At 29.8% G+C, this 15,079-nt stretch overlaps 1 protein-coding gene across 2 annotated transcripts in view; it reads left to right on the forward strand.

The window, feature by feature from the left end:
• FBH1 (F-box DNA helicase 1) overlaps positions 1-15,079 on the forward strand; it is a 44,446-nt gene that overhangs the window by 25,581 nt on the left and 3,786 nt on the right. For both annotated transcript variants that reach the window (XM_063397152.1, XM_063397150.1), the window contains exons 14-18: positions 10-109; positions 6,112-6,233; positions 8,474-8,549; positions 11,351-11,548; positions 13,317-13,442. In XM_063397152.1, coding sequence (XP_063253222.1) covers positions 10-109; positions 6,112-6,233; positions 8,474-8,549; positions 11,351-11,548; positions 13,317-13,442 — 622 coding nt within the window. The remainder of the gene's footprint in view (positions 1-9; positions 110-6,111; positions 6,234-8,473; positions 8,550-11,350; positions 11,549-13,316; positions 13,443-15,079) is intronic.

Genomic DNA, 15,079 nt, shown 5'->3' on the forward strand with positions numbered 1-15,079 from the left:
TCCGTGCAGAGTTTCCGCTTCGGGCCCGAGATCGCCTTCGTGGGCTCCGCCGTCCTGGCCATGGGCAGGGGCAGCCGCAGCCGCGCCCTGCTGGGCGGGACCCAGAGCGGTGAGCGGGGCTGGCATGGACACAAAACTCCAAATAATTGAGTTGGGCTGGGGGTTAAATCAGGAAAAATTCATTTATTGTATTAAATAATTATATGGAATTAAATCGTCAAATAATAGTAATTATTTAAGTAATAAATTAAATTTTATTGCTGCTGAATATACAGTAATTAAATGGATTTAATTTAATTTTTAAGTTTAATATTGTCTTCATTTAAACTTAATAATTTTAAATTTCTAAATTTAAATTTCTAAATTTAAACTGAAACAATATTATTGATAAATATTAAAGAATTAAATGAATGCGACGGAATTTAATTTTTAAGTTTAAAATTGTCTTCATTTCAATTAAATAAATTTAAATTTCTAAAATCAAATTTCTAAATTTAAACTGAAATAATATTATTGATAAATATTAAAGAATTAAATGGATTTAATTTAATTTTTAAGTTTAAATATTGCGTTCATTTCAATTTAAAGGAGAAGTTTAAATTTTTAAATTTCAATTGAAATATTACTGAGAAATATTAAAGAACTAAATGGATTTAATTGAATTTTTAAGTTTAAAATTGTCTTCATTTAAATTTAATAAATCTAAATTTATAAATTTAAATTTATAAATTTAAACTGAAATAATATTATTGATAAATAATAAAGAATTAAATGGATTTAATTTAATTTTTAAGTTTAAAAAGTCTTCATTTCAATGTAATAAATCTAAATTTAGATTTCTAAATTTTAACTTAAATAATAATATTACTGATAAATATTAAAGAATTAAATGGATTTAATTTAATTTTTAAGTTTAAAATTGTGTTCATTTCAATTTAATAAATTTAAATTTATAAATTTAAATTTCTAAATTTAAATTTCTAAATTTTAACTGAAATAATAATATTATTGATAAGTATTAAAGAATCAAATGGATGTGATTTAATTTAACTTTTAAGTTTAAAATTGTCTTAATTTAAATTAAATAAATTTAAATTTGTAAATTTAAACTTAAATAGAAACTTAAATAATAATATTCCTAATAAATATTTCAATTTAAAGAAGTTTAATTTTTTAAATTTATATATTATTGATAAATATTAAAGAACTAAATGGATTTAGTTTTTAAGTTTAAAATTCTCTTCATTTCGATTTAATAAATTTAGATTTCTAAATTTAAACTTAATATTACTGATAAATATTAAAGAACTAAATGGATTTAATTGAATTTTTAAGTTTAAAATTGTCTTCATTTCAATTTAATAAATCTAAATTTCTAAATTTAAATTTCTAAATTTAAAATGAAATAATATTATTGATAAATATTAAAGAATTAAATGAATGCGACGGAATTGAATTTTTAAGTTTAAAATTGTGTTCATTTAAATTTAAAGGGGAAGTTTAAATTTGTAAATTTCAATTGAAATATTACTGAGAAATATTAAAGAACTAAATGGATTTAATTGAATTTTTAAGTTTAAAATTGTCTTCATTTCAATTTAATAAATTTAAATTTATAAATTTAAATTTATAAATTTAAACTGAAATAATATTATTGATAAATAATAAAGAATTAAATGGATTTAATTTAATTTTTAAGTTTAAAATTGTCTTCATTTCAATTAAATAAATTTAAATTTCTAAATTTAAACTGAACTAATAATATTATTGATAAGTATTAAAGAATCAAATGGATGTGATTTAATTTAATTTTTAAGTTTAAAGTCGTATTAATTTCAATTTAAATAAGAAGTTTAAATTTTTAAATTTTTATATTACTGATAAACGTTAAAGAATTAAATGGATTTAATTTAATTTTTAAGTTTAAAATTGTCTTCATTTCAATTAAATAAATTTAAATTTCTAAATTTAAACTGAAATAATAATATTATTGATAAGTATTAAAGAATCAAATGGATGTGATTTAATTTAATTTTTAAGTTTAAAATTGTGTTCATTTCAATTTAATAAATTTAAATTTCTAAATTTAAATTTCTAAATTTAAACTGAAATAATAATATTATTGATAAGTATTAAAGAATCAAATGGATGTGATTTAATTTCATTTTTAAGTTTAAAATTGCGTTCATTTCAATTTAATAAATTTAAATTTCTAAATTTAAATTTCTAAATTTAAACTGAAATAATATTACTGATAAATATTAAAGAATTAAATGGATTTAATTGAATTTTTAAGTTTAAAATTGCGTTCATTTCAATTTAATAAAACTAAATTTCTAAATTTAAATTTCTAAATTTAAATTTCTAAATTTAAACTGAAATAATAATATTATTGATAAGTATTAAAGAATCAAATGGATGTGATCTAATTTAATTTTTAAGTTTAAAATTGCGTTCATTTAAATTTAATAAATTTAAATTTCTAAATTTAAACTGAAATAATATTATTGATAAATAATAAAGAATTAAATGAATTTAATTTTTAAGTTTAAAATTGCGTTCATTTCAATTTAATAAATTTAAATTTCTAAATTTAAATTTCTAAATTTAAATTTCTAAATTTAAACTGAAATAATAATATTATTGATAAGTATTAAAGAATCAAATGGATGTGATTTAATTTAATTTTTAAGTTTAAAATTGCGTTCATTTAAACTTAATAAATTTAAATTTCTAAATTTAAATTTCTAAATTTAAACTGAAATAATAATATTGATAAATAATAAAGAATTAAATGGATTTAATTTAATTTTTAAGTTTAAAATTGCGTTCATTTCAATTTAAGTAAGAAGTTTAAATTTTAAAATTTTTATATTATTGATAAACGTTAAAGAACTAAATGGATTTAATTTAATTTTTAAGTTTAAAATTGTGTTCATTTCAATTTAATAAATTTAAATTTATAAATTTAAATTTATAAATTTAAACTGAAATAATATTATTGATAAATAATAAAGAATTAAATGGATTTAATTTAATTTTTAAGTTTAAAATTGTCTTCATTTCAATTTAATAAATTTAAATTTCTAAATTTAAATTTCTAAATTTAAACTGAACTAATAATATTGATAAGTATTAAAGAATCAAATGGATGTGATTTAATTTAATTTTTAAGTTTAAAATTGTCTTCATTTAAATTTAATAAATTTAAATTTATAAATTTAAACTTAAATAAAAACTTAAATAATAATATTCCTAATAAATATTTCAATTTAAATAAGAAGTTTAAATTTTTAAATTTTTATATTACTGATAAACGTTAAAGAACTAAATGGATTTAATTTAAAATTCTGTTTATTTAAATTTATATAAGAAGTTTAAATTTGTACATTTAAATCTAAATTTTACTGATAAATATTAAAGAACTAAATGGATTTAATTTAATTTTTAAGTTTAAAATCGTGTTAATTTCAATTTAGAGGAGCAGTTTAAATTTGGAAATTTCAATTTAAATATTAGTGAGAAATGTTCAAGAATTTAATGGATTTAATTTAATTTTTAAGTTTAAAATTGTCTTCATTTAAATTTAATAAATTTAAATTTGTAAGTTTAAACTTAAATAAGAATATTCCTAATAAATATTAAAGAATTAAATGGGTTTAATTTAATTTTTAAGTTTAAATATTGCCTTAATTTCAATTTAGAGGAGCAGTTTAAATTGGTAAATTTCAATTTAAATATTACTGAGAAATATTAAAGAGGTAAATGGGTTTAACTTAATTTTTAAGTTTAAATTTTGTTAATTTAAAGTTAATAAATTTAAATTTCTAAATTTAAATATTACTGATAAACGTTAAAGAATTAAATGGATTTAATTTAGTTTTTAGGTTTAAAATTGTGTTCATTTAAATTTATATAAGAAGTTTTAATTTGTAAATTTCAATTTAAATATTACTGATAAACGTTAAAGAACTAAATTGGATTTAATTTAATTTTTAAGTTTAAAATGGTGTTAATTTCAGTTTAAAGGAGAAGTTTAAATTTGTACATTTAAATTTAAATTTTACTGATAAATATTAAAGAGTTAAATGGATTTAATTTTAAAGTTTAAATTTGTGTTAAATTTAATAAATTTAAACTTAAATAACAATATTCCTAATAAATATTAAAGAATTAAATGAATGCGATGGAATTGAATTTTTAAGTTTAAAATTGCATTAATTTCAATTTAAAGGGGAAGTTTAAATTTGTAAATTTTAATTTAAATATTACTGAGAAATATTAAAGAGTTAAATGGGCTTCATTTCATTTTTAAGTTTAAAATTGTGTTAATTTAAAAAAATTAATTTGGAATTAAATTTAAGATTCAAATGTGAAATCTTTAAATGTATACAACAAAATTAATAAGGAAAATTATTTAATGACTATTAATTAATAAATTTATAAAATAAATTAATAGTAAATTGGTAATGATCAAATTGAAATGAAATTATTAGTAAATATTAGTCACAAATAATAGATTTTTAAAACTAGAGAGTAAATAAAGGAATAATCCTTTATTAATTTAACAATCATAATGAAATTACCAGCAAATATTAGTCCTAAATAATAGAATTTTTAGAAATAATAAGTAAAGGAATAATCCTTTATTAATTTAATAATCAAATTAAAATGAAATTACTGGTAAATATTAATCCTAAATAATAGATTTTTAAACATAGTAAACAAATAAAAAATAATAAAATTAAAATGAAATGAAATGGAGTAAAATTCATTTTACTTTTAAATTCATTTTACTTTTAAACATAGTAAGTAAGTAAATAAAAAATAATAAAAGTAAAATGAAATGAAATGAAGTAAAATAAAATAAAATAAAATAAAATAAAATGAAATGAAGTAAAATAAAATAAAATAAAATAAAATAAAATAAAATAAAATAAAATAAAATAAAATGAAATGAAGTAAAATAAAATAAAATAAAATAAAATAAAATGAAGGAAAATAAAATGAAATGAAGTAAAATGAAATGAAGTAAAATGAAATGAAGTAAAATAAAAATGAAGTAAAATAAAAATAAAATAAAATAAAATAAAATAAAATAAAATAAAATAAAATGAAGTAAAATTAAATGAAGTAAAATAAAGCGAAATGAAATGAAGTAAAATAAAATGAAATGAAGTAAAATGAAATGAAGTAAAATGAAATGAAGTAAAATGAAATGAAGTAAAATAAAAATGAAGTAAAATAAAAATAAAATAAAATAAAATAAAATAAAATAAAATAAAATGAAGTAAAATTAAATGAAGTAAAATAAAGCGAAATGAAATGAAGTAAAATAAAATGAAATGAAGTAAAATGAAATGAAGTAAAATGAAATGAAGTAAAATGAAATGAAGTAAAATAAAAATGTAGTAAAATAAAAATAAAATAAAATAAAATAAAATAAAATAAAATAAAATAAAATAAAATGAAATGAAGTAAAATAAAACGAAATGAAATGAAGTAAAATGAAATGAAGGAAAATAAAACAAAATGAAATGAAGTAAAATGAAATGAAGTAAAATGAAATGAAATGAAATGAAATGAAGTAAAAGGAAATGAAATAAAATAAAATGAAGTAAAATGAAATGAAATAAAATAAAATGAAATAAAATGAAATGAAGTAAAATAAAATAAAAATAAAATAAAATAAAATAAAAATAAAATAAAATAAAATAAAAATAAAATAAAATGAAATGAAGTAAAATGAAATGAAGTAAAATAAAATGAAGTAAAATGAAATGAAGTAAAATAAAATAAAATAAAAATTAAATTAAATTAAATTAAATTAAAATGAAATGAAATGAAATGAAATGAAAATAAAATGAAATGAAATGAAATGAAATGAAATGAAATGAAATGAAATAAAAATAACATGAAATGAAATGAAATAAAAATGAAATGAAATGAAATGAAATGAAATGAAATGAAATGAAATGAAATGAAATGAAATGAAATGAAATGAAATGAAATAAAATGAAATGAAATGAAATGAAATGAAATGAAATGAAATGAAATAAAATAAATAAAGTAAACTGCAATAACTGCACTATTGACCCATTGCCCCCGCAGGCTCTGTGCGGACGGGCCGGGCGGGGCCGGCGGCGCTGCTGTCCCGCAGTAACTGCAGCGTGTTCGAGGACGCCGTGAGATTCTCTGCCAGACAACCCCCGGCCAAAATCCACATTATTGGGGTGAGGGCAGTGACAGCGTGCCTTCCCTGCCCAATTCCAGAGATTTCCATGGAGATTCCTGGAAAAAATGGGAATTTCTGGGCCCGGGGAGGGCCGGGTTCTCCTGTGCCGCTTTCATCCCGTTTTGTGGATAATTTATCCTGTTTTTGTCAGGGATGGGGGAGGAAAGGAGGGATGGACAGGTGGGATAAATAATTCCAAGGATTTCAATAAATATTCCAGGAAAAACCAGGAATTTTCAGGAAAAATCGGGAATTTTTTATGGGATACTATTGAAGGTTGTGACTCTCCAACCCTTGAGGGCCTTATCCCATTTTGAGGATAATTTGTCCCATTTTTTATGAGGGATGAGGCAGGAAAAGAGGGCTGGACAGCTGGAATAAACAATTCCAAGGATTTAAATAAATATTCCAGGAAAAATCAGGAATTTTCAGGAAAAATCAGGAATTTTTAATGGGATACTATTGAAGGTTGTGATTCTCCAACCTGACCAGGCTCATCCCATTTTGAGGATAATTTGTCCCTTTTTTATGAGGGATGAGGCAGGGAAAGAGGGATGGGCAGCTGGAATAAACAATTCTAAGGATTTAAATAAATATTCCAGGAGAAAAACAGGAATTTTCAGGAAAAAACCAGGAATTTTTTGTAGGATTTTATTTGAAGCTCTTATTCCCCAAGCTGTGCAGGCCTCATCCCATTTTGAGGATAATTTGTCCTGTTTTTATCAGGAATGGAGGAGGAAAAGAGGGATGGACAGCTGGAATAAACAATTCCAAGGATTTAAATAAATATTCTAGAAAAAAACCAGGAATTTTCAGGAAAAAAACCAGGAATTTTCAGGAAAAAACAGATTTTTTTTGTGGTCAGGGATGATATTTCGAGCTGTAACTCTGCAACCTGACCAGGCTCATCCCATTTTGAGGATAATTTGTCCTGTTTTTATGAGGGATGAGGCAGGGAAAGAGGGATGGGCAGGTGGGATAAACAATTCTAAGGATTTAAATAAATATTCCAGGAAAAAACAGGAATTTTTTGTGGGCAGGGATGAAATTTAGAGCTGTTACTCACCAGCCCTTGCAGCCCTCGTCTTATTTTATTTTACTTTATTTTATTTTTTTTATTTTATTTATTTTACTTTATTATCTTACTTTATTTTACTTTATTTTATTATTTTATTTTATTTTTATATCTTTTATTTATTTCTTTTATATTTTATTTTATTTGACTTTATTTTTTAATTTAATTTTTATTTTATTTTACTTTATTATTTTATTTTATTTTATTTTATTTTATTTTATTTTATTTTATTTTATTTCTTTTATTTCTTTTATATTTTGTTTATTTTATTTTACTTTATTATTTTATTTTATTTTTATATCTTTTATTTGTTTTATTTCTTTCATTTTTTTTATTTTACTTTATTTTACTTTGGCTTATTTTATATTTTATTTTATTTTATTTTACTTTATTTTATATTTTATATTTTTAAAAATTTACTATATTTGTATTTATATTATATTTATATTATTTTTAATATTTATTTTATATTTTATTTTTTATTTTTATTTTATATTTTTATTTTATTTAGTATTTTATTTTATTTTTTTTTATTTTACATTACTTTATTTTATTTTACTTTACTTTACTTTTATTTTACATTACTTTTATTTTATTTAATTTTATTTAGTATTTTATTTTATTCTATTTTATTTTATTCTATTCTATTTTATTTTACTTTATTTTATTTTATTTTATTATATTTTATTTCATTTTAATTTAATTTATTTTATTTTATTTTATTTTATTTCATTTTAATTTAATTTATTTTATTTTATTTTATTTTATTTCATTTTATTTTACTTTATTTTATTTTATTTAGTATTTTATTTTATTTTATTTTATTTTACTTTATTTTATTTTATTTAGTATTTTACTTTATTTTATTTTATTTTATTTTATTTTATTTAGTATTTTACTTTATTTTATTTTATTTTATTTAGTATTTTATTTTATTTTATTTAGTATTTTATTTTACTTTATTTTATTTTATTTTATTTTTATTTTATTTTATTTTATTTTACTTTATTTTATTTTATTTTATTTTATTTTATATTTATTCTATTTTATTTTATTTAGTATTTTATTTATTTTATTTCATTTTATTTTATTTTATTTTATTCAGTATTTTATTTTATTTTATTTTACTTTATTTTATTTCTAACCCCCTTTTCTTTGTGCAGGGCTTGGAGAGGTTTGGCCTGGGCAGGATTTTGGCCATTTGGAAGCTGGGCCAGCCCGCAGAGCTCCGGGGGAGCTGTGAGTATTGGCCAGGATATTTCAGCTTTTCCTGGAAATAAAACCCTTTTCTTGCTTCATTTTATATTTTATAAATATAGAAACAGTTATAAAATTATATACAGAATTTTATAAAAAACTGATTTTCTATTTTCTTATTTTCAGTGGAAGTAAATCCAGAATTTGGGATATTTTCCCCAATTTTTAATTCAAATTTTCGATCATTTTTCATTTATCTTCAGCTTTCCCTGGATTGTTTTGGGCGTAAATCTCATTTTTTATATTTTCCTTTAAAATATGGAATAAAATTCGGGATAAAATTCAGAAGTTCCTTTAAATTTCAGGATAAAATTCAGGATAAAATATGGAAAAGAATTCTGGATAAAATTCAGGATTTCCTTTAAAATGTGGAATAAGAATTAGGATAAAATTCAGGATAAAATATGGAATAAAATTCAGGATAAAAATCAGGATTTCCTTTAAAATTCAGGATAAAATTCAGGGCAAAATTGAGGATAAAATTCAGAATTTCTTTTAAACTATGGAATAAAATTTGGATAAAAATTCAAGATTTCCTTTAAAATTCAGGATAAAAAATCAGAATTTCCCTTAAACTATTGAATAAAATTCAGCATAAAAATTCAGGTATTCTTTTAAAATTTAGAATAAAATTCAGGATTAAATTCAGGATTTCCTCTAAAATGTGGAATAAAATATGCAATAAAATTCAGAATTTCTTTTAAAATATGGAATAAAATTCAGGATTTCCTTTAAAATTCAGGATAAAATTAGGAAAAAGTTCAGGATAAAATTCAGGATTTCCTTTAAAATTTGGAATAAAATTCAGGACAAAATTCAGGATAAAATTCAGGATTTCCCTTAAAATTCAGGATAAAATTAGGATAAAATTCAGGATTTCCTCTAAAATGTGGAATAAAATTCAGGACAAAATTCAGGATTTCCCTTAAAATTTAGGATAAAATTCAGGATAAAATTAGGATAAAATTCAGGATTCTCTTTAAAATGTGGAATAAAATTCAGGATAAAATTCAGGATAAAATTCAGGATTTCCCATAAAATTCAGGATAAAATTCAGGATTTCCTTTAAAATTCAGGATAAAATTAGGATAAAATATGGAATAAAATTCAGGACAAAATTCAGGAAAAATTCAGGATAAAAATCAGGATAAAATTAGGATAAAATTCAGGATTTCCTCTAAAATGTAGAATAAAATTCAGGATAAAATTCAGGATTTCCTCTAAAATGTGGAATAAAATTCAGGACAAAATTCAGGACAAAATTCAAGATTAAATTCAGAATTTCCTTTAAAATTCAGGATAAAATTAGGATAAAATATGGAATAAAATTCAGGACAAAATTCAGGAAAAAATCAGGATTTCCTTTAAAATTCAGGATAAAATTAGGATAAAATTCAGGAAAAAAATCAGGATTTCCTTTAAAATATGGAATAAAATTCAGGATAAAATTCAGGATAAAATTCAGGATAAAATTAGGGTAAAATTCAAGATTTCCTTTAAAATACTGATAAAAATTCAGTCTAAAAACCACTCATTTAAAATCCACCAGCATCAGATGAATTTTTAATGGACAACCCCAAACCTTCCCCATTTCTCCCCACACAATTCCTGACAGGATCTAAAGCACCTAAAAATCTGAAAAAACCTGGGAAAAATATCCCAAATTCTGAATTTACTGACACTAAAATGAAGGAATCACTGTGCAAACTGGGAAAAGAGGTCTGACAAATTCCCAAATTTTGGGGATTTCTGGAATTAAGCAGCCAAAATTTTGGGATTTTGGGGATTTCTGGAATTAAGCAGCCAAAATTTTGGGATTTTGGGGATTTCTGGAATTAAGCAGCCAAAATTTTGGGATTTTGGGATTTCTGGAATTAAGCAGCCAAAATTTTGGGATTTTGGGGATTTCTGGAATTAAGCAGCCAAAATTTTGGGATTTGGGGATTTCTGGAATTAAGCAGCCAAAATTTTGGGATTTTGGGGATTTCTGGAATTAAGCAGCCACAATTTTGGGATTTTGGGATTTCTGGAATTAAGCAGCCAAAATTTTGGGATTTTGGGATTTCTGGAATTAAGCAGCCAAAATTTTGGGATTTTGGGGGATTTCTGGAATTAAGCAGCCAAAATTTTGGGATTTTGGGGATTTCTGGAATTAAGCAGCCAAAATTTTAGGATTTTGGGGATTTCTGGAATTAAGCAGCCAAAATTTTGGGATTTTGGGATTTCTGGAATTAAGCAGCCAAAATTTTGGGATTTTGGGATTTCTGGAATTAAGCAGCCACAATTTTGGGATTTTGGGATTTCTGGATTTAAGCAGCCAAAATTTTGGGATTTTGGGGATTTCTGGAATTAAGCAGCCAAAATTTTGGGATTTTGGGATTTCTGGAATTAAGCAGCCAAAATTTTGGGATTTTGGGGATTTCTGGAATTAAGCAGCCAAAATTTTGGGATTTTGGGGATTTCTGGAATTAAGCAGCCAAAATTTTGGGATTTTGGGGATTTCTGGAATTAAGCAGCCAAAATTTTGGGATTTTGGGATTTCTGGATTTAAGCAGCCAAAATTTTGGGATTTTGGGGATTTCTGGAATTAAGCAGCCAAAATTTTGGGATTTTGGGGATTTCTGGAATTAAGCAGCGGAAATGACTCACAACTTTTTCAGCGGTAAACTCCTGGTCAAACCCCATTGACAGCTGAAATATTGACCCGGGATGGGATAATTGATTAATTTAAACTTGAATTAAAGGTTGAGTTATATTAAAATATTTGAAATAATTAAATTCAGGCCAGCTGGAGGTGGAGGATGCGTTGGTGCGGCGCTGGGAGGAGCGCGGCGGGCTGGCGGCGCTGCGCGACTTCGCCGAGCGCGCCGACGACAGGGACCTGCAGGGCAAGATCGCCATCGTGGACAGGCACAGGGACAACATCCCGGGAATGGTGGCCAGGATCAGGGCCAGCCACGTGGCACAGCAGGACCTGGCAGGTGAATAAAGAGCACGGGGAAAAGTTTGGAGCGTTTTCCCAGCGATTTTTCCGATGGTTTTTATCCCGGAGGAAAGCGCGGATGGGGTGGGTTGGGGTTTTAGGGAGGGAGGAAGGGGAGAGGCACATCCCGAATTCCTTTTGGGATTGGAGTGCCTCAGGCTGGGAGAGCTGGGGGTGTTCACCTGGAGAGGGGAGGGATCCAGGGAGAGCTTCCAGAACATTCCAGGAGAGCTGCAGAGGGACTGGGGACAAGGGACAGAGGGACAGGACACAGGGAATGGCTCCCACTGCCGGAGGGCAGGGCTGGATGGGATCTTGGGCAGGAATTCCTGCCTGGAATGGAATTGCCAGAGAATCCCTGGAGCCCTGCAATGTCCAAGGAAGGATTGGAGCAGCCTGGGATGGTGGGAGGTGTCCCTGGAATGAGCTCTGAGGTCCCTTCCCGCCCAAACCATTCCGGGATTCTGGGATTTGGGACACTCAGAATCCATTCAGAGGGATTTTTGTGGAAAATGGGGATAGAAAAGAGAGGGAAAGGGAAGGGAGACCCTTCATGGTTTCCTGAGATTCCAGGTGAGGCCCCTCAGTCCATGAATTTCTTGGAGAGGAGCTGGATCCAATCTCAGGCTCTGGAGCCAGGCTGGGAGAGCTGGGAATGTTCCCCTGGAGAAGGGAAGGCTCCAGGGAGAGCTTCCAGCACATTCCAGGGCCTGGAGGGGCTCCAGGAGAGCTGCAGAGGGACTGGGGACAAGGGACAGAGGGACAGGACACAGGGAATGGCTCCCACTGCCAGAGGGCAGGGCTGGATGGGATCTTGGGCAGGAATTCCTGCCTGCAATGGAATTGCCAGAGAATCCCTGGAATGTCCAGGGAAGGATTGGAGCACCCTGGGACAGTGGGAGGTGTCCCTGCCCATTTGGAATTGCTGTTGGGATTTGGAGAGAGAAGATTCCTCAGATTCTGAGCATTCCTGGTTGGAATGTGGCTGGAGCTGGGGCTCTCCCAGGAATCTCCCTTGGTACAAAATTCCCTTCATCTCCCCGGATTCCCCACAGGGGATTTTCGCTCCTGATTTAAATCTGGGAGAAGGGGAATGGCTGCAGAGTGACACCAAACAAAAAACGCCACTACTGCTGCCATGACTGCTCCTTTTCCTTGTTTTTTCCTTGTTTTTTCCTTGGTTTTTTCCTTGTTTTTTCCTGTTTTTTTCCTTGGTTTTTTCCTGTTTTTTTCCTGTTTTTTTCCTTGGTTTTTTCCTTGGTTTTTTCCTGGTTTTTTCCTGGTTTTTTCCTGGTTTTTTCCTTGGTTTTTTCCTTGGTTTTTTCCTGGTTTTTTCCTCGTTTTTTCCCTCGTTTTTTCCCTCGTTTTTTTCCTCATTTTTTCCCTCGTTTTTTCCCTCGTTTTTTCCCTCCTTTTTTCCCTCCTTTTTCCCTCCTTTTTCCCTCCTTTTCCCCTCCTTTTCCCCTCCTTTTTCCCTGTTTTTCCCCTCGTTTTTCCCCTCGTTTTTCCCCTTGTTTTTCCCTCCTTTTTCCCTCCTTTTCCCCTCCTTTTCCCCTCCTTTTCCCTTCCTTTTTCCCTCCTTTTTCCCTCCTTTTCCCCTCCTTTTCCCCTCCTTTTCCCCTCCTTTTCCCCTCCTTTTCCCCTCCTTTTTCCCTCCTTTTCCCCTCCTTTTCCCCTCCTTTTCCCCTCCTTTTCCCCTCCTTTTCCCCTCCTTTTCCCCTCCTTTTTCCCTGTTTTTTCCCTGTTTTTTCCTTGTTTTTTCCCAGATTATCTCCTCGGGACCGTGCACCAGGCCAAGGGCCTGGAGTTCGACACCGTGTGGGTCACGGATGACTTTGTGCAGATCCCTGCTGTCAGCGAGGCTTTCCTCAGGAGGATGAACATCCAGCTTGGTGAGGGAACAGCCCCAAAAAACGGGAAAGGAGAACGGGGAGAGGGCCTGGAGAGTGGGAATGGAGCTGGGGAAGGGGCTGGAAAAGCTGAGGGAGCTGGGAAGGGTCTGGAAAAGCAGGAAAAGCTGAGGGAGCTGGGAAGGGTCTGGAAAAGCAGGAAAAGCTGAGGGAGCTGGGGAAGGGGCTGGAAAAGCTGAGGGAGCTGGGAAGGGTCTGGAAAAGCAGGAAAAGCTGATGGAGCTGGGAAGGGTCTGGAAAAGCTGAGGGAGCTGGGAAGGGTCTGGAAAAGCTGAGGGAGCAGGGAAGGGTCTGGAGAAGCAGGAAAAGCTGAGGGAGCTGGGAAGGGTCTGGAAAAGCAGGAAAAGCTGAGGGAGCAGGGAAGGGTCTGGAGAAGCAGGAAAAGCTGAAGGAGCTGGGCAGGGGCTCCTTGGGGCTCCCCCAGAGCACCCCCAGTGTGGCTGCAGAAGGTTTCGTTCATCCCTGCCCTGTTTTCCATGGAATTGGAGCAGCTGGAACATGGATTTCCAGCCCGTTCCTGTGCCAGGAGCCACTGGGACAGGAATTCCCGGTTTTGTGGCACAGAGGAGCTGGAATAAATTCCTGCATCCAGCCCTCAGCCTGGAAGTTCCTCCTGGCTGTCTCCGAGTCTCCTTTAGTGGAATTCCATGCCCAGGAGGGTGGAACTGGATGATTTTAAGGTCCCTTCCAACCCAAACCATTCCAGGATTCCAGAAGCTGCCCCCACCTTGCTCCAAACCCAATTCCAGCCCCCAGAATTCCCCTCTGGCTTGCAGGGATCTGAGCCAGGCCCTTGTGCTCCTCAAGGATTTGTGCTGGGGCTGGGCTTGCTGGGAGCTGTGGGGGATAAACCAGAGCAGATCCAGGGAATGCTGGCCAGGAGTGGGGAAAAGAGGGAAATGCATTGGAAATGGAATCATGGAATCTCTACAGGCAGGGCAGGGCAGGAATCACAGCCCCTTCCCACCTTCCCAGGCTCCATCCTCTGCCTGGGCATTCCCTGGAATCCTGGGATCGGTTTGGGGCTTGGGATGGAGCTGGGAAGGGGCTGGAGAATTCCTGAGGGAGCTGGGAAGGGGCTGGAGAATTCCTGAGGGAGCTGGGAAGGGTCTGGAGAATTCCTGAGGGAGCTGGGAAGGGCTGGAGAATTCCTGAGGGAGCTGGGAAGGGGCTGGAGAATTCCTGAGGGAGCTGGGAAGGGCTCAGAGGGAGAAAAGGAGGCTCAGGGGGACCTTGTGGCTCTGCACAGCTCCTGACAGGAGGGGACAGCCGGGGGGATTTGGGATCTGCTCCCAGGAACAGGGACAGGAGGAGAGGGAACGGCCTCAGGGGAGGCTCAGGGGGGATTTTAGGGAAAATTCCTCCATGGAAAGGTTGGTCAGGCACTGGAATGAGCTGCCCAGGGCAGGGGTGGAGTCCTCAACCCTGGAGAGATTTCAGAGCCCTGTGGATGTGGCACTTGGGGACACTTGGGGACATGGGTGGCCTTGGCAGTGCTGGGAATGGATGGACTCCAGTTCTTCGAGGCCTTTTCCAACCTAAATAATTCCCTGATTCCCTGATTCCATGACCTTGTGTCCAAACAGAGCAGGGAAAAGAAAGGCCTAGAACGCCTTTTT

Source organism: Prinia subflava, chromosome 4 (genome assembly GCF_021018805.1).
Source record: "Prinia subflava isolate CZ2003 ecotype Zambia chromosome 4, Cam_Psub_1.2, whole genome shotgun sequence".
Lineage (NCBI taxonomy): Eukaryota > Metazoa > Chordata > Aves > Passeriformes > Cisticolidae > Prinia > Prinia subflava.